A 27,765-nucleotide genomic window follows, 5' to 3' on the forward strand; every position below is an offset into this window, starting at 1 on the left:
CATCCTTCGACTTCTAAATTACAAAGTTCCCAAATTTCAAGTTTCTCAAATGGTCCTCAAATTCCCAGATTACCCTAAATCCTCAAATCGCAAGACTTTAAACTCTCAAACCCTCTGAAGTCTCGTATCTCTAAATCCCCAAATTCCTAGCCCATCAAATCGTTGGATCTCCATATTGGTAACAGCTGAAACCCCAAAGTCTCCAAATTCGCACCCCCCTTTCAAATCCCCAAAAATCCCTAAAGAACAACAACTGATTCTCACATTTTCCCTAAAGATTTGTTCTGTGCAATATAATTTGCACTAAGATACAGTCAATTCATTCGCGTAATAAAACAGCCGCCCATAGGTGTGATTAATATTCCGGTCTCCGCAAGAACCATAATGTCGCGATTAAAACAGCTTGCCTACAAGTAAATTATGTTTCCCCTTTTTTTGAGACGCGAAATCTTTCCGTGGTTTTTATGCCGGACCGCTTCCCTTGTTAATGGCTATTAATCATCCTTGAAGAAAAGGGCACGTAAGAACATTAAGTCAAGATGCGCAAAATGTTCCCCGTGACGATAGCTGGCCTTTTTTTTCTAGCAAAAAGTGGAGGCGGTTAGGGTTGTTTCTGTTTAATTTTTCTTCCGTCTGGCTCCGTTGTTTTTTTTTCTCTCCTTCAACGCGCGATTCCTTATCACGCGTATACATCCACAGATGAGCAGAGATCGTCATGGTGAAAAAGAGAATTACACGGGTATGCGCGTGTACAGACTTGGCACAATCCGCAGGTGTAAAGGGCCTCGCTTAATTATCTCGAAATTGAGGTACGCTGACGTGCAATAATTGTTATATACCCTCCTCTTTCGCGTGTTACCCTCTTCCTTTTTTCCCTTTCAACGTTTCCCTGCTCTGAATGCACTCGCCTCGTAGCGATGGTGCATCAATGGTTCCGCTTTAAGACGATACAAGAATAGGCGATTGTCAGATGTTGAACCTTTGATGTTGCGGAAAATGCGACTTTTGAACATAACTGCGCGATCCTCAGACGCCTTAATTTCCAAATTATTTCCTTGAAACACTTTATCAGCGAACTCCGAAATCGATTTCTATTACTTATTTTCAATCTCTTATTACCAAACACGCGAAACAAGTTATCGAAGGTTTCATTTGGACCGAGGAGGTTTCAAGCAAGTTGCATTTTCTAGCATCCTCAATTGCTATATAAATAAACGACTTTTTTAAAAAAGAAATGTCAATTTCAATGTGTATCTCAATGAATAAACGCGTTTCGATGGGAAGCGTCCAAAAAGAAAGCAAAGAACAAGAAGCAAAAATCAGATGTTTTTATGGGGGACGGTGAAAGTGAAGGTTTTGAAAAAATGGAAAAATCCAGACTTTCACCGTCGACAAATTAAAGATACGGTAGCTGGTAACGAAAGTAGCGTAAAGGTGATTTTAACGGCGATGCCTCTTAATTGGCGTGACCGAGGCAAAAGAACGACACCGTGAAAAAGAAACCCCCAAGAATATGCACGGATCACGGAAGACGCTGCACCTGGCCAACCGACCGGCCAGATCGGTATCACGGTGACGCGGTTATTATTAATTCTTTTTTCATCCTCTGTCAGATAGACCACAATTAATATGCATGTCGCGGCGGCCTCCAATTATCTGCGGTACGAAACTTTTTTCTCCCCGTGAATGTCGAGCCCGTACTTTCGAACTTTGTAATTCTCTGTTCAGGCCAAAAATAATACGCGATCGAACACAGGGGATCTTTTTTGCAACAGTGCTCGATTAACCGGAGAAAAAGCAGATTTCTTTAGCGTACAGAAAATCTCGAAACCGTTTCAACACCGTATAATATAAGATTACGCGATGAGAAAATTCTTTTTGTATCCGGCAACTTTTGAATCTTTTTCTACGTTTCAATGTGTATCGAGTAAAATAATACCGATCCTGAATACCTTATATTTACTGCCCTTATTCCTGCATCCTTTTATGTCCTACAACTTCCCGTTTCCTTGTTTCAGGGGTAGCGGCGACGCCCTACCAGAATCATCCCTTGGCCAAGTTGGCGGTGGCTGGAGGTGAGCCATTTTTCCTATCCTTTCTACTTTGCACGCTGATTTATAGCAGCACTGGGCAGATCAAGTGCCCGTTGAAAGGCTAACGGGCAACTATGTACGCGATGACGAAGATTCATGGAGATTTCGAATTAAAAAATTTGTGCGGAAATTTAGCAAGATTCTGAATTAACAAAATTTTTTTATTATATCATTGAGAATTCACAAATTATCATCTTCGGAATCTATCTTTGTAACTTCAAGTTTTATACTAATACAGTGTAACATAACCTACAGACAGTTACAGCGTAACTTATTCTTTATAAAGGTGTGTGATTATTAAGCTTTTAAATTAACTGTGTTTTAAATACAGCTACAAACTGTAGCGAATATTTTCAACTGTAATTTTTCATCTTGTTGAAAAAAGTAGTAAAGCGCTTATTACTACATCTAACAGGAGCAAGATGGAGTGGTTGATCATAGTTTTGCTCTTTTCATAAAACAAACAATAATTCTTCATAAATTATCAATTTTCGCGTAAGTATACATACTTATTCGCGTTATTTTAAAACAATACTGGTTTAACAAATTTTTGTTAGCAATTTCTAAATACAGTGAGAATTTAGGTGTTTGACTCTTCTCAATTAACAAGTACAATGTTTTTACATTTTTTAAAGATTTCATGCTTAATCGAATTAATGCAGATTTATTACAGTTACACGCAGTTTCTCTAATTTGTACAATTTGAAGTGAAATATTTTTACTTCAAGACTCCGATTATTAACATTTTCTGTATGCGCGAAATCAACAGCAACTTGCGCGTTGCCATATTGCGAGCAGTGCCTTTGAAATATGACAACAGACAAATCGTAATATTAATAGTAACAGTTTCTGATCAACTACCCCCTCCCTCCACGTAACCCTAGGGAAAATACGTAACATATCTTACAGTTTCATAGTTTTCCGTTGGCCGTCGAAACGTAATGTTCCTTGCCGAAGTTAAACGATATCACTTGGTGAACTTTCTCGATGAAACTACCATTGTTCCGGTTTGATTTTCGTGACAGCGAACCAGGATCCGATAGCGGTAGAGAAAGCTTTCCCAGCTCGTCCTGAGACATCCGGGCTGCTGGTGCGAAAATTCTTCAAGGGTGCGTGGCCACTATTGATTCCAGGTCTCTGCCACCCTTACGCGCCCTCGCATTTCTCTTTCCCTCTCTCTTTCTCTCTCTGTCTCTCTTTCTCTCTTGTCCGCCGTTACCATTCCTGTCCCCATCTAAATTCTCCCTCTACCCCTGTACACCCGTCGTCTTCTATACTCCCTGTGGAGGACCCTTTCCTCCTGTCCCGAATTACGTCGCTCCTCCTTGCTTTCCTTCCACCGGCTGATCTACCCTGGAGGGGTAAAAGCCGCTCTCGTTCGTTCCCTCCGTTTCGGATCGTTCGTTTCCATAGCCGTCCCAGTTATTAAACTACCCACTCTTACGATTTTATGGAATCACGTGGATGACATTGTCATTGGTAATTGCGTTGACAACACTGACCAGGTAATTGCCTTAAGGTATACCCCTGCTATACACGCGTTTTAAACGGAACATCGTAAACGCTTGTAAAGCGGATGTACTAGGCTTTCTTTACATAATGGCATGTGTGAACTTGACAGCCATTCCTAAATTTTCAATTCCTATCCCTAAATTTCCCGATTCAAATCTTCAAATTTTCAGATTTCTTAATGTTCAAATTTCCCAGACAAAGTAATGTTACAGGTACTTGTAACTCTCTAATTTCAAAATTTATAGTTTGCGACAAAATTAATATCTAAGATGGAAAGGTACTTTTGCGAACCTTGTGATACAAGGCTCTTCAGTGTCTTTTATAGACAATCAGAGCCTTGAACAGGTTTCATAGAGCAGGGTTTCACGAAATTGAAACAGAAGGAACATTTTCACTCGTCCGGGAACCATTTACCCCACGCCATACTCTGGCCACGCTTCATTGATGCCGATATTTACGAGCCGTGTAACTGTTAATTATCTTTAAACACTGGCACTAACCTATCCCAACGATTATCAAGAGGAACAAAGGTCCGATGAGGTTCGCAGTAAATTCTGTGCTTTTGTTTTCATACAAATGCTGAATACTGTTTGTTCCGAAGATTATTGAATTCCTAAAGTTATTTATAAACTTATGGACGGTAGTGTATGTGCAATAATGGATACGAGAAAGACCCGAATACAATGTCTGTATGATTGATGGATTAACTCCACCGAAGTTTAATTTAAACCAACGACCTAGAGAAGCTAGGTACTTTGTTTTGAAGAAAGTTGTTTCTATCACTTGTTAAGTTGCTCTGTATAATAAAAATTCATGGTGCATCCACGCGACCAAACGACGCATTCAACATTCAAGTTCGACCTGGTATTATAACTGGCTGTCCACTTGTTTATAGTGGATCAACGTCTCTTCGGTTATGTGACCACTCCCCTCGCGGGGTTCCATGCTTTTTTTATCCTCTAACCCCCTTTGCGTAATTCGATGATTTGTAATCATCATTTGTTTTCTTCCGGGAGATCATAGCACAAGTTGCACAGGTGTACCATTCACAGGAGTAGAACTCGTCTTTAATATTACGCTCTCACGGATCATCGTTCGACATTTTTATTTTCTTAAAGGTTATCGTGTCTCTGCTGGACCAATCTACTATTATTTATTAGAAATTACTATTTCCTTTTTATACAAATTTTTATGCAATAATATATCATTTTCAGTTTTGTATCGTTGAGTCATTCCAATCTTTTATGAAAGAACAGTTACAGTCAAAGTGTACTGTAGGTATTTAATTGAAGGACTGATTTGATTAAGTCATTGAATTAATATTATATTAATATATTAAAAATTAAAATCTTTCCAATACATTTAATTATAGTAATGTTTAAAAATTATTATAAATTATTACTGACATGCTGAGTGACATTTTGATTAAAAAATAAATCAATTTTCACGATGATAATTGACTCGTTAAGGGTGTGTCGTGGATCTGTAAGCGACAAACTCTACATTTGTCAACAAACGAAGTATACAATTTACGAGGGTTAGTTCGACGAGAAAGGGCTTGTATCTGAAAGAAGGTTGCTTTCGATTTTAGGACGGCTTAACGAAACACAATTGCAGCAGGCGTTTGGACGGATCAGAAATTCAAGTGCTATACGACCACGATTCTGTGAATGATAAATCTAGTTCAAGGATAACACCCTCGTCATTGCCAAAGATAATGACGATGAAACGTGAGCGCAGAAAAGCCACGAATACCCGTGGTCGACCTGCACCCATATACCTGCAGGCATGCACAAAAGAAAGGCGAATCCTTCCTTTCTACCTGACCGAACAAAGAGAGCTCCGTAACGGAATCAATCCTGCGCCTCCACGGATACCAGGGAATCCGCATTTTGTTGTTCAGTGATTTCGCTCCTTTTTTTACGCTTCCAAATTTTTACCAAAACACGAATTCGAACACGCTGTACGAAAACATTGGAGCTACTGCAAACTTCCTCATCGAACCTTATTACTTTCCTGGTACTCTATACCAATATTGTATTCATTTTAAGCGTACAAATAAAATAGGAAATCAGTATGAGGCACCTTCATACATTCAATGCAAACTTTCATACACATAAAAATATTAACAAGATAAATGGAAATAAAATTTATTTTTCACAAATATATAAGTAACGTCAGAAATATAGAAACATAACTTTTGTTGGTACATGATTTTCCAGTAAGGGTAACTATAAGTAGATTTACTTTAAATTATCACAGTTTTTTGAAATTTTAGAGATATACGAATCTGCCCTACATATGGAAAGTAACAATCAACCCCTGCTTTATAACTCGGGTGGTAATGAATCGTAAGCGAAATACACGCGGAATAACGTGCAGCGGTGTCCTTTTAGAAAAGTTCTGGTAGCTAAGTACTTTCATTCTCCCCTTTTGGGTTACAAGTTGATCAGAGAAGTGCTCTTGATGTCGACGAGCCTGGGACTGGAGCGTTACATTTCTTAGCTCGTCGACAAGTCGATGCTAGTAATTACAACCACTGAAAATTATAATTTTTCGGAAAATGTCGACAGAAATTTGATGCCAAGTGGTTAATAGAAGCGCACAAAACATTGTAAATGATTTATGAATAACAAAAACATAAGTTCTGTGAATTTCGTTTTATTAGTCTTTAGCCTCGAAAGAAATGATTTTAACTTTTTTTATCTTGCGTCTCGACTGATAAATCAACTTTTCGAGTCGTACCTGTAAGTTTTCATCGCCTAATAATTTATGGAAACTGAAGGGAAGACGAAGCATTAATATGTTACTAAAGTATATTGTTTAACTCCTATGAATCCTTCAAGGCTTCTACTTCAGTTAATTTAAAAAAGGTCCTGTATTTAAGGGTTGATAATGTGTCGAATCAAAAACACATAATTATCCAGCCAATGTCGTTCTCATGTATAAATCTCACGGTCAGCCTTTCCTGAAGCTGAAGTTGAACGAATCCCAGAAACGGATGTCGGAAAATGGAAAAACAAGTTTTAGTATTTGCCGGCGTCCATCAGATGGCGCCTCCTTACGCGACCAACGTGTGCACCGATCACGGCGTACAACGAGAGATGCGCGTGATTGTTGAGCGAGTGAAAAGGAATCCGTAAGAAGAAATATCGGGTGATTCGTCGTTTAAACGCTTCCGATACAATAATCGGGGAAGAATAAAAAAAAAGAAAACGCTCCGGCGGCATTCACGAGAAGAAAATATCATTCCGGCTTTGATATACCCACGCAGGATAGCGGAGAACCTTTTCCTATTCACCCTTCTCCCCGAGCGTTACACGCTACGTGTTTGGTGGGGACGAACGGTAAAGGCTTCCCCTTATGAGTAGGAGAGGGAGTGACAGTTTGTGGAGGGGAGTAAAGGTAGCAGAGGGTGGGGGTATATTGGGCGCGGCCTAGGACGGCCGCGCACCGCGTTGTTATAAAAATAATATCAGTGTTCCCAGCGCGCTTCTCGTTAGATATCCCGGCCAATATAACCGGCGTCAGTATAGCACGCTGCTCCTCTAGCCGTGTGTGTTTTTTCTTTCTCTTCCGTAATCGACATCCGTGCGCGTACGCACTTCCGACTAAGTAGGTGTGCGTGAAACTTGGACGGAGAATCTCCCTCGTCTCGGAGCGTTTATTCCCCATTGATCGTCGCGCGTTCGTCGTGATCGCAAGCAGCGGTGATCGAAGGCGGCCCGGTCTGAGACGGTGAAAGGGGTACGGCACGAGGAAAAAAAAGAACGAAGACGGAAGAGACAGAGGGAGAACAAGAGGGAAAGAGAGAGAGAGAGAAAGAGGAAGAGGCGATCGGAGCGAGAGAGGAAGAAAAAAATAGTAGCGGAGAACAGAGAGAGGGCGCACCCACGTATACGTCCGAAGAAAGGCCAGTGTCATTTACGAGCGTAGTATAAACGCGGAACGGAAGCCGGGTGTCGTGTCACTTCGTTATTCGGCCAAGCGATACCACGCGCACCAATATCTCGTGTCGAATTTAATCCACGTGGCTAGCCGAAACGTGAAAGCATCTCACGCGCGAACAACCAGAGGACCAACGTAATTCCCGTGGAACGTATCTTTCCTCTTTTTTCTGTACCGGCTTTTCTAACCCGTTGTGTCATCGCGCGAAACGGTGTTCGTCATCGTTCCTCGAGAGCGACAAAGAGAGAGAAATAGAGGAGTGAGAGAGCGGTAGCGGGAACCGGATAACGCACGGTCCCAGAATCGTCCCGTGCAACCAATCACGTACGAGCTCTCGGCTGTCTCCTCCGTTTAGTTGGTAAAAGTGCTCGCGCGTCTTCGATACGTGGAGGGATTTCTTGGTCGGCTAGAAGAGAAAGAGCGATAGAAGGCAGCCGTGCGAGAAAGAAGGAGAAATCGGAGGGACACGGGTAAGGGAAGGCACGGTAGTAGAAAGCCGAGGAGCAGAGGCAAGGAGGAAAGCACGAAACTGCTCCACCCGCGCGAGCTTCCCTTCGACGCTCGTCGAGAGAACGAGACTCTATCCCGTAGGAAGTTGGAGAAACGGTGCCGGTGTGATCTGTTCGCCTAATCCGGTGTGTCACGCGTGATACCGTGTGTCATCGTGAAAAAGAGAATCGAAACGAGAGGGCCGAGTTAACGAGCGTGTACGACGAAAGTGACGAAGCGCGTGCGATTTACACGAGAGCGACACGGAGGAGGAGGAACACGCGCGAAGGAGTACGAAATTAAGGAAACGAGAGAGGACGCTACTGTACGGACAGCCCGAAAGAGTTTTCGTCTGGTACGTCGTTCGTGTTCGTGTCTTCATCGCGTATACGACGTCGTTGTGTCCTATTTTCATCTTTTTCTTACTCTCCTCTCTTTCATTCGTGTTCGTTCGGTCGCGCGAACAAGAAATCAGCCAGTGTTTAGTGCCAGTGTTTGTCTACCTCAGTCGATTAGCGGCAGCTAACGGTGAATAAAGCTGCGTTTAAAGATATTTAGAAGAAAAAATAAATAATAAGAAGAATATATTATATATATAGTATAATATATATTATATTGAACAGTGCTGGAACGACGTCGAGTATTGTTGTAAATAGTCCATCGGTTCTTTTTTTGTGTGAAATTTTCAACGAACGAAGAAAAAACAAAACATCATCATGTCCCTGGATAAGTTTGCGGAAGGTGGCATGTTATCGAAGGAAATGGAGCGGCTAGACATCGAGGAGAAAAACGGCGATGCTGCGAGGTAAATTAGGCCATTTTCTATTCGTCGATTCTCCATTTGTAATCGCGTTTCCGGTTTTGAGGTTAGAAATTCGCGGACACCGCTCGCCGATCACGCGCGCCTCGACGGTTTTCGCGCCTTTTCTTGTCAATCGAACGTTCCTGAGTTTTTTCATTTCTACCGTGTCTCTTACTTATTACGATCCATTTATTTTACCGAAAAGTATTTTATTTCGTTCAAATATGGTGTCAATTACTATACACGAGCATGTAAAAATAAAGTGAACTTACGTTGTTCCACGTAAGTGAATAGTTGTCTCTATGTAGTATGGTACTTACTAACCATTCTGATAACATTATGTGGATATATCTTTATGATTGGTTGTCGTGTTTTATGCGTCGTCTATACGTTACATTATTTTTTGCATTACATGACAAAATTTTTCGAACATCTCGAGGCATTTAAAATAAAAGTACATAACCTAGAAAATTGCTACGACAATTTTAAAAATTCTTAAAAACTTGTTTTCCGCTTACTGATCACGTGCATCTGAAATTGATAATTTTGGGTTTATTTTGAAGTGCATAAACGCAGCTATCGTTTTTAACATTCGTATGCTATTTAAGTCGAATCGATCAGAAATGAAAATTTAGCGTTTAATTTCTTAACAGATTATTTGTTATGAGTCCCATATATAAACAGAATGGAATAATATTTTACAGGTAATATAATTTTCTTGGTAACAAAATTTTCTACTGTCACATCAAAATTTGGAACAACAGTTAAAAATATATAATAACCTGTCAAATTTACAAATTGAAAATTTTGCATTTTCTAATATTAAAATTCTTAAGTATCTAACATTTCTGAATTCATAGATCTAAAATTTGCCAAGGTCTGAAAAATTTCCAAGTCCCTAAAATTCCAAATTTTGAACTTGCGAAAATTCTGAATTTCAAAATTGTAAGTCACAACACGAGCCGTGCACAGAGTAAGGTTTTTGACGGGCACTCGTCTGCCCATAAATACGTGTTGATATTCCTGAATAATCGAAACTCACAAACTTCTTACAAACCCGTTTGCTCGAACAGATTGATAATAACAAACATGAACGAATATCAGACATTGTCTAACGGTCCTTGGTGTCAATAGAACACGTACAATGACGTATACACACACACACACGAATAGACGAAAGTGACTTTTGAAATACGACGAAATATTAACGGTTTCATATCGGTAACGTGGCTCGAGACGAATTATTGTCTGGCGCGAGTTGATTTTCGTCTATTCAGTTCCCTCTCGTCGTTACATAAAATTTTAGAATCGTGTGTTTAATGGTTTGCCAATTAAATTACGTAACCGTTGACTTTTTCGTATCCGTGTGATTCGAGTCCAAATAAGATCTAAAAAAATCTTAGCGGTTAATAATTCTCTCATGGTACTCTGTGCATCGTAATCCAACCGACTAACTGAACTTAGGACATTGACTTCCGGTATACTTTTGCGCGCGTGCGTGACAGGTATGAAACGATTACACGTTAGTTATCTCTTCCGTAATTTCATTTTAACCCCTCGGTTCAGACTTTTATTACGCTACTATCAATCGACCTTCAATGTTAATTTTTTTTTGGGAGAAAAACAATGATTTTGGGAGATCAGATGTGTGAACTGAAATATTTCTAAAGTTGCCAAATTCTGACATTTTTTTTTTCAAATTAAGTTGAAGAATTTGCTAAATTTATAAATTACTAAATTGAGAAAAATTTGCCACATTCGTAAATTACTAAATTGAAGAATTTGCTAAATTAATTAATTTGAAGAAATTACCAAATTCATAAACTTCTAGATTGAATACCAAATGAATCTTTAAATTGAAATGTGTACACTTGCAAGATTACCAGTTCACAAACTTACCAATTTGAAAATTTCAATATTTTAAAATCTTCCATCAATACGAATTGTTCCACGAAGGAATTAAGTATAGGATTTCTATTTTCGGTCAATTTAAACTGTCCGTAATCTGTCAGTCTCCGTTGAAGAAACTACTGTTTTAAAAGGGAAATTTGTAACTGTGTTTCGTATTAATTCTCTTATCAAAGTTCGAGCTTTCGTAATAGCTGATTCACTTGGTGAAATCTCTGAATATGTAGTAAAGTCGTCCATACCGTTAGGAGAGACAAGTTTACTTGTTTTTTTTTACGACGCAACCTCGAACGATAAATATATATGTTATCTATTTTATTTTCACAGAAAATTTGAATTTTTTGTATATTTCGTCGTTTTCAACGATCTTTACATTTGTTGTCACGAAATTAATTCATATATATTTTTCGTCATTTTTCACATTATGGGTCGAAGTTTATAACTGCCGTGCATTGAGATATTTTTAATGGAAGATGGACGCTGCATAAGATTTTCTTAAAAGCAAGATTTCGCAAGTAAGCAAAGTTTTTAACATCTAGTATTTTTTGCAAAAATTTTCATTTGGAATTTTTATATGAAAGAGGAAAACTGACCAAACAAGTAGGTATTGGTAATTGCAATCTTTTGCAAGTATAGCACATTGGTCCCATCAGAGTATCTATTGTAATCCACTTCAATTTTCAAATCTAAAATTCTAAATTTTGCAAAATTCCAAGTAGTAAATTTAACTTGGAAGATTCGACAATAACCTAAATATTGTTCCTGCAATATAGATCATCCAAAGAATAAAAAACGATTGAAATCGATATACATTTTCTCCCGAACTTTTCAGCAAAATTTTGTAAATGATTCGAGTCGCGTCGTAACACGAACATGGCAACGTTACTCTTTTCTCGTTAGACAAGCTAGTCTCGTCGAATTATTATGCTTTGTGTTTTTCTTCGCTAAGCCGGACGTGGCCTTGATTATCGCACGTGGCGCAGCTTTGCGATCGTCCCTGAAATTCGGCTATATCGGTGTCAACAAGGCGGGAAATGAAAATTCGACGTTAACGCGTATTTAACTTGGCCGGAAAGTGTTGTTTCGGTGTCGATGATAATTAATTCAGTTGCCTGTGTGTAATACACGTGGCCCCGCTGTATGGCGAAACATTTGTCGTGCCGTAATATCGATTCGATTTATCGCAGCCTCGAAACATACTACGAGTAAACTGCTTTTATACGAGATTTTTTCTACATTTTTAATTGTTTTCTTCGAGTATAATTGTACTGATTGGGTAACTTAATATTTATTAGGTAGAGGATTTTATAACAGCTTTAAACTGTTTTATTTTATATTGAAATGTGAATAGATCTTTCTCTACGTTTTAAATTATTTTTCTTAATTTATGTAGCTTTGTACTAGATATGCAATTGAACAAAATTGGGAGGAACTTTGTGCAAGGTTTTATTATCTATCAGCTCTAAAATTGCTTCACATTGAAACATAAATAGTCTTTTTACATTTTAAATTACTTTTCTTAATTTATATAGTTTTATAGTAGATATGCAATTGAATAAAATTTGGAACAATTATGTGAATAACCCAATAGCTCCAAAAATTCTAAACAGTTTCCTGATCCATTGAAACAGGAACAAAATATCTTTTCTTTCCTTTTAAATTATTTTTTAGTATTAATAGCTAAATAGTATTAAAATTTGAACCATCTAATTAATCTAAAAGCAGTTCTCTTCAGCTTCGCGTATGTCTCTACACTTTGAATTGTTACTTCTCATAATTTTTTTATTGTTTCAATCTACGGTAGATTGTTGCTTGTATAGAAGAAATTTTATTCTCAGTAATAATAATTTATTCGAAGGAAACGAGGTGAAAGTCCATGCAGAGTACCTCGTCCATTAATTTTGTTAAACAATGTTTTTTTTGGTCAGTAGATGACATTAATTCGATTGATCGTCAACACATTTTGCCCTTAATGACCTTGTAGCTTACATTATAGTACATCTTAACAAACAGCAGACAATAAAGCTGGTCCTCCGATAAATGGTTCGATATAGAACATTATATATCTGCAGTATTATATTACATTATTTTCATAGAGGTAAGAACGTCATTTAGTCTCGAAGACAGGTATAATATACAGTACGGTTGTAAGTGTCGATTTATGAAATTTTCTGTTGCCAATATTCTTAGAAGAAACGTAATTATTGAACATCTCGATTCTTGTATACTGAAAAAGCACTGCTTCATATAACAAGATTTTACTTTCATATAAGATTTAATTACAAGCAATCTGTGATTTCACTTTCACATGTAAGATTTGAAGTCGAGCTATTCTTTGTATCTCTGAAAAAGGACAAAACTTTTTGCCCAACTCACCAAATCTGGATTAATAAAAGCAACAGAAAGCATACGCTATTGGAGAGAACGCACTCTCTTCTACGGATAAAAGTTTCCTTTGGTTCCGTTTCTGTGACCATAATTCTACGAGCGCGTTAGGGGCGCCTCGTTATGCGTGCATGCACGTCCAATGCGAATGATATAATACCTGATATGCTAGTAAAAGTGGGTTGTGCAACCGTGTAATCGTGATTCGTTCGCGGATAAAACGAAATTAAGCTATATAAAATGTTTTGAGAGGGAAATACTATCCTGTGACAAACTAAAAGTACAGTTTGATGGATTCACTGCGTTATGACACAAATGATTAGATTTGAAATAGAAAATATGTAGAGAGTGATTTAAAGGAACAGGATTATGCACCGGCCGTTCACTGTACTGGTATTTAAAAATAGTAATTATAATTAATTTTGATTGATATCTCCAATTGCACTAGTTTGACGCACTGATACTTTTTGATCAAATTTTATCGAATTCGCTGCAATTTAGAGTTCAAGTCTAATTATTTGCATAGTCATCGATTGACTAAATAGATATATTTCAACTTTCTTTGTCTGCTTTAATATTGTAGCTGTGTTCTGACTGACGCACCCGACAGTGCGTAACCTTGATAGGGCAAGGTTAAGTACATTGCAGACCTGCGATTCCCAGGAAAACAATGTCAATCAAGGTGAAAGAGATCTCTTCAATTTCTAGAGATATTGGAGTACTTGAAAAAGTGGAAGTATATTGAAAATTTGCAAATGTAGGTATTTAGGAACTTATGGGTTTGGAAGCCTTGAGATTTGGGGGTCTAAGTGTAGGGAGTCTGCATTTGGGGGTTTAGCAATTTGGAGACTTAGGAGTTTAAGAGCTATAGGGAACCTTGGGATTTGGAGACTGGAATTTGGGGATGTAGGAGTAGAAAATTAGGATTTTGGGTAATTGGGGTATTATGGATGGAGATATATGGAGTTGCTCACTTAGGTATTTGTGAGTCTAAGAGTACATCTACAAATGTCGAAAGCTACGAATTTAGAGACATAGGTATTTGGTGATTCGCTTTGATATTTGAGAATCTAAGAGTTTGTAAATGTAGAAATGTGAAAACCTCGAAATTTAGGGCATTCCTGATCTAGGAAGTGCCTTTAGGTATTTGGTGGTGATCTAAGAAATTGCTGAGTTAGATATTTCAGAAACTTGGAGTACCTCTAGAAATTTAATCTAAGAAAGAGAAAATTTGCAAATTCCTAAATTAAGACATTTGGAGTCTCCATCTGATCCAATCATTTGTACCACATAAATGAAAATTTCTCAAAATAAGGCATTATTGCAAAATATAATCATCCGATAAAAAGAATCCAACTGAATCTTCTTGAGCAAACTTTGCTATTTTATTTTGGAATTTTTCGATCACCTTAAGACCACCATACTGTATGCGAGACCTGAAAAGAGACATGGAATCCGGCTATCGGATCTTACCTAAAACTTTCCACACATAGAGAGAGGGAGGTGCGTGCGTTTTCTCCACCTCCACGCCACTTCGTAATATCGTCGTAGAATGACAGTCATTAGCTGCGTACGAATAAATTCGCCAATAAAGATCATCCGATTCGCCATTGATTCGGAACGATTCAATACGATCGAAATTTCGAAAACGAGGAGGCACATTATTCATTCATCGAGGATACAGTGTGTCAATAAACGCCTTAAGAATTCGGGTAAACGACCGCTTTTATTTATTTCCGTGTTATCTCGACAAAATACTCTTTTTGGCGGCTCGAATCTCTGCTACCATCGAGGTGCATCGATGTTCCGTGCAAATATTGGGTTGGACAAAATTTCGTTACAATTTTCACGTTTCTATTTTATTATACATGTTCATTTTTCCGATACGTAAGAATGAATTTGGACAAAATTCCATTACTTCGTGTTTCTATTTTATTATTTAACTCGTTCATGTTCATTAACATGTTCATTTTTCCGATACATAAGAATGAATTTGGACAAAATTCCATTACTTTGCGTTTCTATTTTATTATTTAACTCGTTCATGTTCATTAACATGTTCATTTTTTCGATGCATGAAAATTAAGATATTTAATCTTTTGTGCAACGCGAATATTTTGTAGAAATACTTTTAATAGACTTGTGAAGGGAGTATGTTATTAATATATTATTTAACTCGATTAAGGAAGGATGAAGTTCCTCGTTTTTATTTTTTCGGTATAAAAGGAATATGTGTCTTCTGGCTTTCACCAAAATCAAGAGCATTTAAATATGAGTAGATTACCCTCTTGTTGAGAAACTCGGTCAATTTTTTGTTACACTTGTGTCACTACTCTATTAACATATTCTTCAAGTACTAAACTACGCTTCAAGCTATAATTAATCATTCTATTATATACCGATCTCAAAGCAGAAGTATTTTACATTCATTTTACTCATTTTTCATACCCGTCTCGTTCATTCAAACGTAATAAAATTTTACATTTTGTTTTTATTTTATTTTAAGTATGTAGTTAAAGTACATTTAATAAGCTGAAGAAGCATACGTAAAATGTATGTAAGTTCTTTCATTTCATATCGAAACAAAATGTAATTGCACAGTCGATTATTACAGAAAAAATTTTCAACATGAATCAGACATTTAGATTGTTAACGCAAATAGGATTTAGTCACCCATCGAATGACGTATTAAGCTACGCCATGTTACAAAACAATTTCCGTGAAAGTTAAAAAAATTATCGACAAACGATTGTATTATACGAATGCAATAAATATTTGTGTTAAAAAAAAAGATTGCGATAGTATAACGGAATAGTATGTGTAATGCATATCCGCATGAAACACGCGCGACCGTTGTGCGTGGCTCTATCTTTTGGTGAAAACGCGTATTAAGCTTTTCCCGCATCGGTAACGTAGGTGTCTGTATGTACCGCCTTTGAGCGGAAAATTTGAATCGCTTCGAATCAAACATTTCTTTTTAACATTTGCTTGTATTCGATGAACATAACGTATTACTTTTGATAAACAAAACGAATTCTCATAATTACGGATGTGTTAGAATTCAGAAATATTTCTCCATATAACATTTTTTTTATAGATATATCACAAAGTATAATTGAACAGAGTATTTGTCTCTTTCTTTATCGTTGAAACATACTGACTATCTCGTTAAATTATTATCTAATTTCATAAACGAGAGTTCAAAGTCAGACGTTTACTCCGAAAACAATAAGTTGATGCTTCAACTGTCTAGCGTTCTTTGAGTCTCATTAAATTCCACAAACTCAAAATTATTCAGTACTAATAGTCATCAAGACTCTTTATTTTCTTCTAGTTGGCAGTCAAAATGTACGACTTTAGTGATTGTAAATCGCACAAATTGTCTTGAATTTTTGACCATAAACCCTCCTAAGTCGCTCGTCTCGAATGAACCGTATTCATTCATTTTACAATAACCATCAAAGTACGTACCGTATAAAATTTGAGACTTCTTCAAAGTACCTATTGTCAAGATTGACAAAGGAATTGTCGATTTTCGCGCGTTTCAGGTATCGAAACGATGGCCGACCGGGAAAATGGCTCGGGCCGGCTGTCCGTCGATTTCGTCAAAAGTTTTCATTTGTCCGCGTCAGAAATTTCAGTTCGGGAAATTACGAACAAAAGGTTTTCAGGTATATCTTGTCCGCATTGTGAGGGATACATCTGCGTCGGTTCGATTGTATTTCAAAAGACCTGGACCTTTTTCTAGGAAGGCTGGAATTAGTTTCTTAATACTTTCATCTACCTGAGTTTCAAGTCCTTGAATACGATCCACGACTCGGTGTATTTCATCCTTCGATTTGAGACGTTGCAACATCGATTATCCTGTGAGCAACGGTGTTCTCCGACTTATTCCAAGAATGCGCTCTTTTCTATGTAGGTATTCTTTAATTAGAATCTTCAAGTATATGGAGTTAATATATTGCGTCATTTGTACCTATGTTTTATTGATTGGTAACTTCACGATACTTTAGTCATTTTCTAGGAAATTCAGTCATTTTTAAGTAAAGATGTTCACTGAAAAATGAATTAAATGAACAAGTTCAGGCTATTAACTCAACTGGATTTAAGTTAACATTGAATCGAGCAGTACCCGGTTTTAGTTTAAATATAGCAGGCTTAGAGAAGGTTTGAAATTAAGAATGAGTTAATGTCTGTTTAGATTAGTGTAGTATTGAAACGATACTCGAAAGTAGAAGCTATCTTTTGGGCTTGTATATCTCTGACTTATTAATCTAATTATTATTGTGCATGTAGAGGAAGGTAGCCTAATTTGGACCAATTTTATATTATTCACTATATAAAAACATGGAAGAAGTGTCAATAAAAATTAAGTAGTGGAAAAGAAACTCACTAAGGGAACCTTCAAAATAAAACCATTTATGAAATTTTAAATACCATTTATAATAGTAAAAAATAAATTCAAAAAAATCTTGTCATCGGTCCAATTTAGGAAACCGGTTTCCTTATTTGGACCGCTAGCTTCCTAAATTGGACCATTAGCATTTTTAACGACAATTACAACAATAGAACGTTTTAACTGCAGTACTAACTCCAGTACACGGAGTATGAATCCAAATGCGACATTTCATACATTGTATCATATTTTCTTCCTTGGTTTCTTCACACAATGTACAAAACCATGAACCACCATTTTCTTTTTTATGTTTCGGCATTTTGTCAAAGTTTGGTGAACTTATTTTTTTCAAGTTTTTTACGTTTATTCGGTCTAACTGCGATTTGTAAGGACTGCTTGTTATTTTCACTGCTTTCTGGGCTATTGGCGCACTGCAAGAAGACGAAGGACCATCTGGATTTTGATTTTTCTTTGCTCGCGGTGATATTTCTTCAAGAACTCTCCTAAATTGTTTACTCTCGTTGTCACTTCTATCTTCTTCATCATCACTGCTAGAAGTTGTAATGTGGTTGTCGAAATTGAACCGGTCCAATTTCGACAACTGTTTTCGGTCCAACTTCGGCAACTTGAATATTTTATACTTAATATTATAGAAAAACGTCAGACTAACATAACCTCATAAAATTGTAACAGGAAATTATAGATAGATAAGTAAGCTTTGTGATGATATAATAAGACCTGTAATTACTTATGTTTGGACGAATTAACGGCTTTCACTCTTACATCAAAATAACAAAGTTTGTTCGTAGTCAAACAAATAACACTTCTCTCAATGTAACCACGAGACGTTTCTTCAAAAACACGATTGCATTAACCTCGTCTACATCTACGTATAACAAGTTGCCTATCTAAAATCGCACAGATTTTATCAATCTTTGGATACCACAGCGGTCCAAATTAGGCTACCTTCCCCTAACAGTTTACTAAAACTACAAAAATATTCATTTCAACGTGGTATCATGTATGCATTGAATGATTAATAGTAATTCATTCTTAATAGAATTCATTGTTAGAATCATTGTTAATAGAATTTATAATATTTAGTATCGTTGACATATTTCTAATTTCTGAAACAAAAACCTTGAAAATTTAATATGTCTAAATTTGCAAATAACCAAAATTAAAAGCTTCATATATTTCATTTTACGAATCGTTATAAAAAATTATTATAAAAATATTAGTTAAAATTTGTTAACGATAGAGTGCAGTTGTTACTATCTTCAGCATGGCAGACGTGTTAATATTATCGCGACACTATGGTTGGTGGAAGGGTACAGAGAGCAAGAAATCACAGCGTAGAAATGGCTGTCGCTTGCTGTAGGGTGGATGGCCGCCATTTGCAAACCAGCCTTCACCGGTACACGCGTTCATTAGCATACAAGTTGATACCAGTCGAACTACCGTAATATTATGACATCTTTCACGACGTGCAGTAACGTTTATTTTGCTCATTAACACATTTTAACATTAATTTTAACGTCCATCCGATCTGTTACCAAAATTTTCAACTTACCATAAAAATCAGTTGTTCGTAATAACCATCCTGCTTTTACTGTACTTTATATTCTATTACGTTTTGCGGTTAAATTGTAAGAGTTAATAATTGTATCTTCAACGGATGCTTCATCTTTACGATGTTTTTATAATTTGTTTACATCTTGCACCGCGGTTAAATTGCACAAATGAATAATTGCATTCTTAACAAAGTAATGTATTTACGTTATTATTTATTAGAAAAATTTTGCAAGTGTTCAATAAAATTGTAACTATATGAAAATTTAAAAACTTGAGAATTCATAGAGATATCGAAACTTAGAAGAGCTTGAAAATTTGAAAACAGAAATTTAAAAATGAACAAATGGAAGTTCGAAACCTCGAATATGAAGTAATTTTCAAGTTCACATATAAATTTAAAGGAAGTTTAGAGATTAGTCGTACAATGTGCCTTGAAATGTAAACATTTGAAATAATATGAATGGGATTGAAAATAATGCGCAACTTTCGTCATTTATTCTGGCGAAACGAAGATAAGAGGATCATTAACACCGCACCGGAAGAAACCGCTGACTACAGCGCTGAAGAGCATCTTCGCGGATTCGTTTGCTTTTCTGAGAACGAACGCGATGACGAAAGACGAAAGACTAGCCGAAGAGGCGAGCTACCGATTATCCTTCGTCTCTCGTTTGATTTTTTTCCACCGTTCCACGAGGTGTATACTCAGGACGTGCCCCCGACGAGAACGAGCAAAGTGCAAAGAACCCGAAGAACAAGCTGACCCGGGAGAATTCCATAATTATCACGGAGCTAACTCGCGTTACTCCGATTTGCGGTCAGCAGATGAAGAACACACGAGTCGTTATATCTTGCACGCTTCGAGATAATACAGGCTTAGACGTTCGACGTAGGCTTCCTTCGGATAAGGATTCCTATGGAAATTTCACCATTTTTATATTCCTACTTTTTCCCATTTTCAAATCCCTACATTTTTTAATTTTCTACTACTGCATTTTTAAATTTCAAAATTTAAAGTGGTCAAATTTTAGATTTTTCAATTTTTTTTTTATGTAAAAATTAAACTTAAACTTGTCGAATATCGAAGTTTTATTTCGTTAAAATTAATATCATATTTTACTAAATTTCTTTTTATTGTATTTAAATAATTCGATCTCTTTAAGACAGTCTTAAAATGATTATTTAACGAATTATAAACTTTCACGGTGCAAATTATGCAAAGTTCAGTTTCTTGGGATTTTGAGACAAGTTTCTTTGAACTTTTTTAATATTCCGTGAAGTAGGTTCAATAACTTGATTTCCCTGGGGTGGCTGCTGACAGGTGTTACAAATTTAATATAACTCTACGGATAGAAAGGATAAAATAATTTTTTATCGTTCAATTATTATTATATTCATTTCTGTACGAAGGGCTTCTCAAAAAAAATGTAGACATTTTGCCTTTTTATGAACGTCACAATTTTTATGATCTGACATTACAATATCATAAATTTTATAATGTTCATCATCTTATGTGGAGTTGTGTGAAGACTGGTTAGTCGGGCGTGTACATTTATTTTTTTTCAATCCTTGCAATATGATTTTTATAAATAAAATATGTATAATGTATACGTTCTTACATTCTAGTTCCCAAAATTATTTTTTGTTCCAATATTTTCTAACTTGTAAAAATATTTAAGACATAAATTTACAACCCATGCGGTACAATTATTTTTTGCTGCTTAAAACTTACTAAGACACTGTTTATTCTAACTTGCCCCAAAACAGTGTCCCACCAACATGGAACCATTATCGAACGAATTAACATGAAATTAACGTGAATGAATTATGAAATTGTTTCCAAAATTAAAAGATATAATTTGTAATGAGTATTTGAAAGCATAAACTATGTGTCTCAAATGTAATTTGTCGTATTCCTCAAAGCACAATTTTTTCAACAAACCCTGCGACAGCACGCAAGCTTCGATGTCGGTGAACCAACGAGTTTTCCACATTGTGATTGGTCTTTCTCTTTTCTCGTTTTCTTGACCATGAACGAAGGTCACGCAAACTTACGTAAAGAACCGTGCATTTGACTCGCGAGAGCATCACTTATTCAACATGTCCATTCCAACATCGAGCTATCCATTCGTTTACGTGCTTTTCGAGACGATACGAAGAACGAAGCAAGAGAGAGAAGAGAATGCAAACGACAAGAAAAACGGACGAGTTCGTGTTCGGTTAAGCTCGTTGCGTTTCCCTTGCTGATTCAAAATTAATGCTCGTCTGTCCAACGTAATTGGATTGCTCGTCGATAGCCTGTTCTTCGACCACGAAAATCAAGGATGGTAACATTTGTTAGGGCGTTAACTTCTGGTTAATTCTTTGAACTCTAATTCTTATGTTCATTTTATACATATTCAAACTTAAGGAATATTGAAATTTTTAGCTACCTTTGAAAATTTGACAATTGTTAGGTTTTTGAATGTTCAAATTTCTGAGATCTATAGTTTCCCAGAGCTCTACATTTTCAAATCCCTGAATTTCCATATCCTGGAGTCTTCAAACCCCTAAATTCCCAGATCTCTAAATCTTCAACTCCCAGAATACCCAAATCTCGAAATTTCCAAATCCTGAAGTCTTCAAATCCCTAAATTCCCAGATCTCGAGATCTCCAAATCCCAGAATACCCAAATCCCTAAATTTCCAAATCCTGGAGTCTTCAAACCCCTAAATTCCCAGATCTCGAGATCTCCAAATCCCAGAATACCCAAATCCCTAAATTTCCAAATCCTGGAGTCTTCAAACCCCTAAATTCCCAGATCTCGAGATCTCCAAATCTCAGAATACCGAAATCCCTAAATTTCCAAATCCTGGAGTCTTCAAACCCCTAAATTCCCAGATCTCGAGATCTCCAAATCCCAGAATACGCAAATCCCTACATTTCCAAATCCTGGAGTCTTCAAACCCCTAAATTCCCAGATCTCGAGATCTCCAAATCCCAGAATACCCAAATCCCTAAATTTCCAAATCCTGGAGTCTTCAAACCCCTAAATTCACAAATCTCTAAATCTCCAAATCCCTGAATTCGCAAATCTCTAAATTTCCAAATCCTGGAGTCTTCAAACTCCTAAATTCCCAAATCTCTAAATCTCCAAATCCCAGAATACCCAAATCCCTGAATTCGCAAATCTCTAAATTTCCAAATCCTGGAGTCTTCAAACTCCTAAATTCCCAAATCTCCAAATCCCAGAATACCCAAATCCCTGAATTCGCAAATCTCTAAATTTCCAAATCCTGGAGTCTTCAAACCCCTAAATTCTAAGATCTCGAAATCTCCAAATCCCAGAATACCCAAATCCCTAAATTTCCAAATCCTGACGTCTCCAAACCCCTAAATTTCCAGATCTCTAAATCTCCAAATCCCTAAATTTCCAAATCCCTGAATTCGCAAATCCCTAAATTTCCAAATCCTGGAGTCTTCAAACCCCTAAATTCCCAAATCTCCAAATCCCAGAATACCCAAATCCCTAAATTTCCAAATCTTCACATTTCGAAATCCCCAAATCTCCAAATTTCCGCCTTGTGCAGTACACACGAAAATCAGCTGGCCGATGGTCAAGGTGCGCACGTTTCTCGTTTCATCGGCAAATATTTATCGGTTGTAGCGAAAGGTTCGCGAGAGGAAATGACGAGATGAAATCGCAAAAACAAATCGAACTGACACCCGATGAAATAAGGGTTGACGCGTGCGAGAGGGATGGGACGAAGATGCGTAGGAAGCAAACAAGCCGGGACGGTCAGTTCGAGTCACGGTCCTGTACGAAATTTTAATTAAATTTCATAATCTCGAGACGGCGCTGTCCCACGCATTGTACCGCGACAGGGACTTAAGCTTTTGTCGCGCGATCCAGACTCGTCGTCGTCGTTCTTCTCGCAGAGAATATGCCGTGTGATGATTGCACTCGTCTCTTTCCCGTTTCGTTACCAAATGAACGTGTATACCGATGGGGTACGTTTAATTAATTCATGGCTGCCACCGGCGTCGAGATGCTTTCCCTACCGCCCGTAAATAGCCGCGTTCCCTAAATTCGATTAAAACTATAATCAGTGTAATAACGCGGGATAAAAAAAGGAGAGGGACTGAGAGATCGGAAAGAGAAAGGAGATTGAGATCCTGGAACAGGAAACAGTTCCCATTTATCCTACACTTTTTCAATGTTTGTTCATATCGTGCCAAATGTTCGTCCTTTTTTACCACTGTCGATCTCTCTCGCAGCCTTTTTTTTACCGGAATTTTACGCTTTTAATGGATTTCTCGCGATTTTAACGGACAGTCGCGTTTTCGGGAAATTAATGCGTTAATAGAGTTCGATTTAACTTATATTTCAATGCGTAAAGTTTACGTAAACTTGTATTGTTTCGGTGTTTTCGGTTCGCTTCGATCATTATTTTGGTTCTCTTTATATTCATATTTATCTGATGCTTAATGGCAGATTTTTGGTTTAATATCACAATTTGCAGCTTTCTCAATTTTTGGATAAAACTAAAACTGTTTCATAATTTGATTGTTTCTGAAAATTTTTGAATTTGTACTGATAGAGATGGATTTAAGAATGTACATGGATCTAAAGAATATACAGATTTAAGAATCGAAAAATACTCATATTTTTATATGACTGCGTCTAAAAATCTAGGGATATAGGGCTTCAATTTAAGAACGTAGAAATATAGACATAGTGATCTATATCTGAATTAAGATAATTAATAGTTAAAGATATAGGGATCTAGAAGTTATGTAGAAATATCTACAGATCTCTGAATTTATAGATACAAAGTGCAGAAATGAGTCATAACGATTTAGCAATCTAGGAATATAAAAGCGTTCAAATCTACAGTTACTGAATCTAGAAATCTTTAATATACGTCATAATACATTTGTTCTGCCTTTATACCTACTTTAAATATCACACGAGTATAAAGAATTAATAAAGTTAATCATAAATTTAACCATAGTGAACTAATAACCAGTCGTTCAAACTCAAAAATCGGTCACATTAATCTCTTATATTCCCTTGCAATTTAACGATCAAGCATCCACGTACGATGCATCTTCTACGTTAAAACGTGTAGCATTAGTTCACTCGTACAACACTCGCTGCCACTGCAAAGTTAAGCAGATGAAGTCGCTTCTCGTGACCACGTGTTCGTGACATTTTCTACGTTCAAGAGCAATCTCAATTAACCGAACACCTTTCCCCACGTACAATTAATTCCGATCAATTACCAATCTTTGGCCCTCATTTCGCCAAGCAACCGACGAGCAAAAAACTTGTCTGATCGATTACCAAGAATTATTTTGGTAGAATCGGGCGTATCTTAGCCAGTAATTCCCAGCAATGGTCGGGGTGTAAGAATTTGTATCGGATGACTTTCCGCGGGTTTGTCCGCTTATCGGAAACACTCGTCCATTGGTCCTTGCCTGTTCCTGGTACTTGGCGGTAGTTTCGCGTAAAATTTCTGCGAAAGTTGGATGATGCCGCGACCTACAGGCGTGTGCTTCGCCCACGCACCTTCCCAAAGTATTGATTACTTTCTGCCCGTGAGAAGGATGGGACGGGAACGAGGGGTGACAGGGAGGAAAAGGAAGAGGAAGCGGTAGAGGAGATGGAGAAGCTCGGAGGAGGGAGTAGAATCAGAGTAGAAGGGGTTCTATCTCTATCTCTCTCTATCTATTCGTCCTTCTCTCTTCATCCTTCTATCGCACACACCTATGCACGCTCGTTTACACGCTCATACATTCTCGTTCACTCTCTCGTGCTCTACCTCTTCCCTGACTTTGTTCCTCCTTCTGGACACCACCCTCTCCTTTCCGCGAACGATTTATACGCATCTTCTCGCTCCCGCCTTCGACCATCCTTTCAGTTCGCCAGAAGCCACCATCCACGATCATCTACAGGGCCGTTCACGAGATGCCCAGAACGACCCTCGGGGCAGCGCGCGCTGCTCCGGAACGGAAACGGGCAGACGATGGCTACTCGTGTGCACCGATCACCTCTCACCCTATAAATTATTTAGAAACCCTCACCACTTCTACACTCCCACATTACCATATTCAAGGTAATGTACATCCAAATCTATCTACTGAAATTTGCAATTCTTCACGATTTGAAAATTTCAAGTGTTCCACATATTCCATGTCGCCCTACAAATTATTTAGAAACCCTAACCACTTCTAGACTCCCACATTACCATATCCAAAGTAATCCTGTTTATCCAAATCTATCTACTGAAATTTGCAATTCTTCACGATTTGAAAATTTCAAGTTTTCCACATATTCCATGTCGCCCTACAAATTATTTAGAAACCCTCACCATTTCTAGACTCCCACATTACCATATCCAAAGTAATCCTGTTTATCCAAATCTATCTACTGAAATTTGCAATTTTTCACGATTTGAAAATTTCAAGTTTTCCACATATTCCATGTCGCCCTACAAATTATTTAGAAACCTTGTGTAACCACTTCTAGACTCCAAACTCCCAGATTACCATATCCAAGATAATCCTGTCTATCCAAATCCTGTATCTCCTCCTGTATCTGCAATTTGCAATCTTTTACGATTTGAAAATTTTTAATTTTCTACAGATCTGAATCTTGAAATCTCTCGACTTGCCACTTACCTTAGGATTCCAAGAATTTTTGAATTTACAATTATTTGAAATTTAACACCGGAGTGTACCTCTGTGTCTTTTTTCAGTTCGAGAAATACTCTGACACGGACTTGACGTCGAATGAAACTGGCGCAGATAATCGCGATATCATGCGATACGTACTTTTTATACGAATTAATTGACACAGCTTGAATAATTAATCGTATCGAACGATGGTGAAAAATTATCGCATTAAAAATTACCGCGTTAACGGTACCGACGCTTGAAGAACGTGCTTCGATGGATCGAGCGCTTTATTGACTTTTCACTGTTGGCTGATTTGGGAATTGTTTTATGGAAAAATTTATCTCTCCGATAAATCCATCCGTTCGTTCGGAATGAGAGATTCTTTTAAATGTAAGAAATTATTGATAAAATAGGGAATATTTAACGGTGGATAAAATGGAGAATGAAATGAATAATTGATGTTAGAGTTAATCGATTATCTCCGGTATATGTTCATTTTTGGTGATATATTGTATCATTAAAATAATATGTTAATTCTTTTCTTGGTAGGAAAGATGCGTTGGTCCACTGTGAAATTATACATAATAATATATTTAGAGGGTTGATCAAGAATTTTTGAATATTTCACCCCTGAATTCTGTGTCCCGAAATTTCGAGTTCTCCAAGTTCCAAAAGTTCGACGCCTCCAAATTCCTACGCCCCTAAAATTTCAACTTCTCGAAATTCCTATGTCCCAAAAATTTCAACTTCCCCAAATTCCCATGCCCTAAAAATGTCAACTTCCCCAAAATTCCTGCATTCCTACAAAAATTTCCATTTTCCCCGATTTCCACATCTTCAAATTCCCGATAAACTACTTACCCGAATATTTACCAAATCAATAGTTTCGCAAGAATCTGATATTTGCAACCTATATTCTGACATGGCCGTTATACCCTAAGACGATCGAATAAAAAAACAGGCAGGTGTTCCATTGTACTGGAGGCTAGTCTATGATAGCTGACGGAACTTTTAGCTCGCGGTTCGAACGATTCGAGGAGGATGTAAGAAGAATCGATCGACCTACCGACCGACCGACCGAATCCAAGGACGTAAATCGGCGGCGTTGTCGGGGCCGGATCGGCGCTCCTTTTCAAACGGGGCGAAACTCTTTAATTTCGCATCGCCATAAATAATTTGACCGCAGACCCGAGGCTTTCCTGGAACCAGGCCTTCCTTGCTCTTCCCAGACGCCGACGCTTCGACTCGACCGCATAACTTGACATGTATCGTATAGTCAATACCGAATCTTCCCTAAGGAAAATATGCCAACCGATAGATCTTGTACTCGATGAATTTTCGGGGGACTTTTGGTCATTTGAGTACATGCGATTCGGTTTAGAATTTGGGGACCTGGTGGTTTGGGGAGATACGGTTTTTGCAAATTTAGGGATTTGAGGATTTAGGAAGTTGGGGGTTCAGAAATTTGGTAGCTCAGAGATATGGTAATGTATTGCGGTACTTTCAGATTTGGGGGTTTGTGAGAGTGAAAACTTAGGGATTTGAGAATTTGGAAGTTTGGGAATTTGAGGGAATTTGAGGGAATTTGAAAATGTGAAAAGTTCAAATTCCAAAGATAGAAAGTATCCAAATTATTAAACATCGGTAAAATGTCCAAATTAAAAATTTCACAAATTTCCAAATTCGGAAAAGTGAATCCAAGAGTAAATTACAGTTCGCTAAGAAGAGGACTACTATGTAATTACGATCCCGTTCCAGCGCTTAGCTGTAATTTTAAAGCGAATCTTATTTAAGAAACACGACTGATATATCGGACGCGGTTAAATCTTATCCTAATCGATTCGGTATCTATGTCACGAGGCGTTCTCCATTATGTACAAGCGTCAGATTTGGTAAAGACAAAATTACGAACGTTAAAAATTATTGGACCCAGTTTCACCGAGATATGTTTAGCTGTCTCTTACACTTTGGCAACAGCCTTTGCTAATGGGACACGTCG

General features: G+C 37.4%; 1 protein-coding gene and 2 long non-coding RNA genes across 5 annotated transcripts in view; all 3 read left to right on the forward strand.

The window, feature by feature from the left end:
* Nucleotides 1-27,765, forward strand: part of Imp (IGF-II mRNA-binding protein) — a 122,539-nt gene that overhangs the window by 33,866 nt on the left and 60,908 nt on the right. Inside the window, exon 3 of one of the 3 annotated variants that reach the window (XM_076533712.1) lies at nt 2,019-2,075. The exons of 1 other annotated variant lie outside the window; for it this stretch is intronic. In XM_076533712.1, the coding sequence (XP_076389827.1) occupies nt 2,019-2,075 (57 nt within the window). Of the gene's footprint in view, nt 1-2,018; nt 2,076-7,078; nt 8,848-27,765 lie in introns of those variants that run through there. One more of the 3 variants, XM_012289077.2, reaches the window with a different exon arrangement.
* On the forward strand, nt 9,408-20,713 carry LOC143264842 (uncharacterized). The gene is made up of 2 exons (XR_013038809.1): nt 9,408-10,349; nt 19,621-20,713. It is a non-coding gene; the product is annotated as an uncharacterized LOC143264842 (long non-coding RNA).
* LOC143264840 (uncharacterized) lies at nt 23,699-27,297 on the forward strand. The gene is made up of 3 exons (XR_013038808.1): nt 23,699-25,204; nt 25,847-26,156; nt 26,316-27,297. It is a non-coding gene; the product is annotated as an uncharacterized LOC143264840 (long non-coding RNA).

Source organism: Megachile rotundata, chromosome 1 (genome assembly GCF_050947335.1).
Source record: "Megachile rotundata isolate GNS110a chromosome 1, iyMegRotu1, whole genome shotgun sequence".
Taxonomy (NCBI): Eukaryota; Metazoa; Arthropoda; class Insecta; order Hymenoptera; family Megachilidae; genus Megachile; species Megachile rotundata.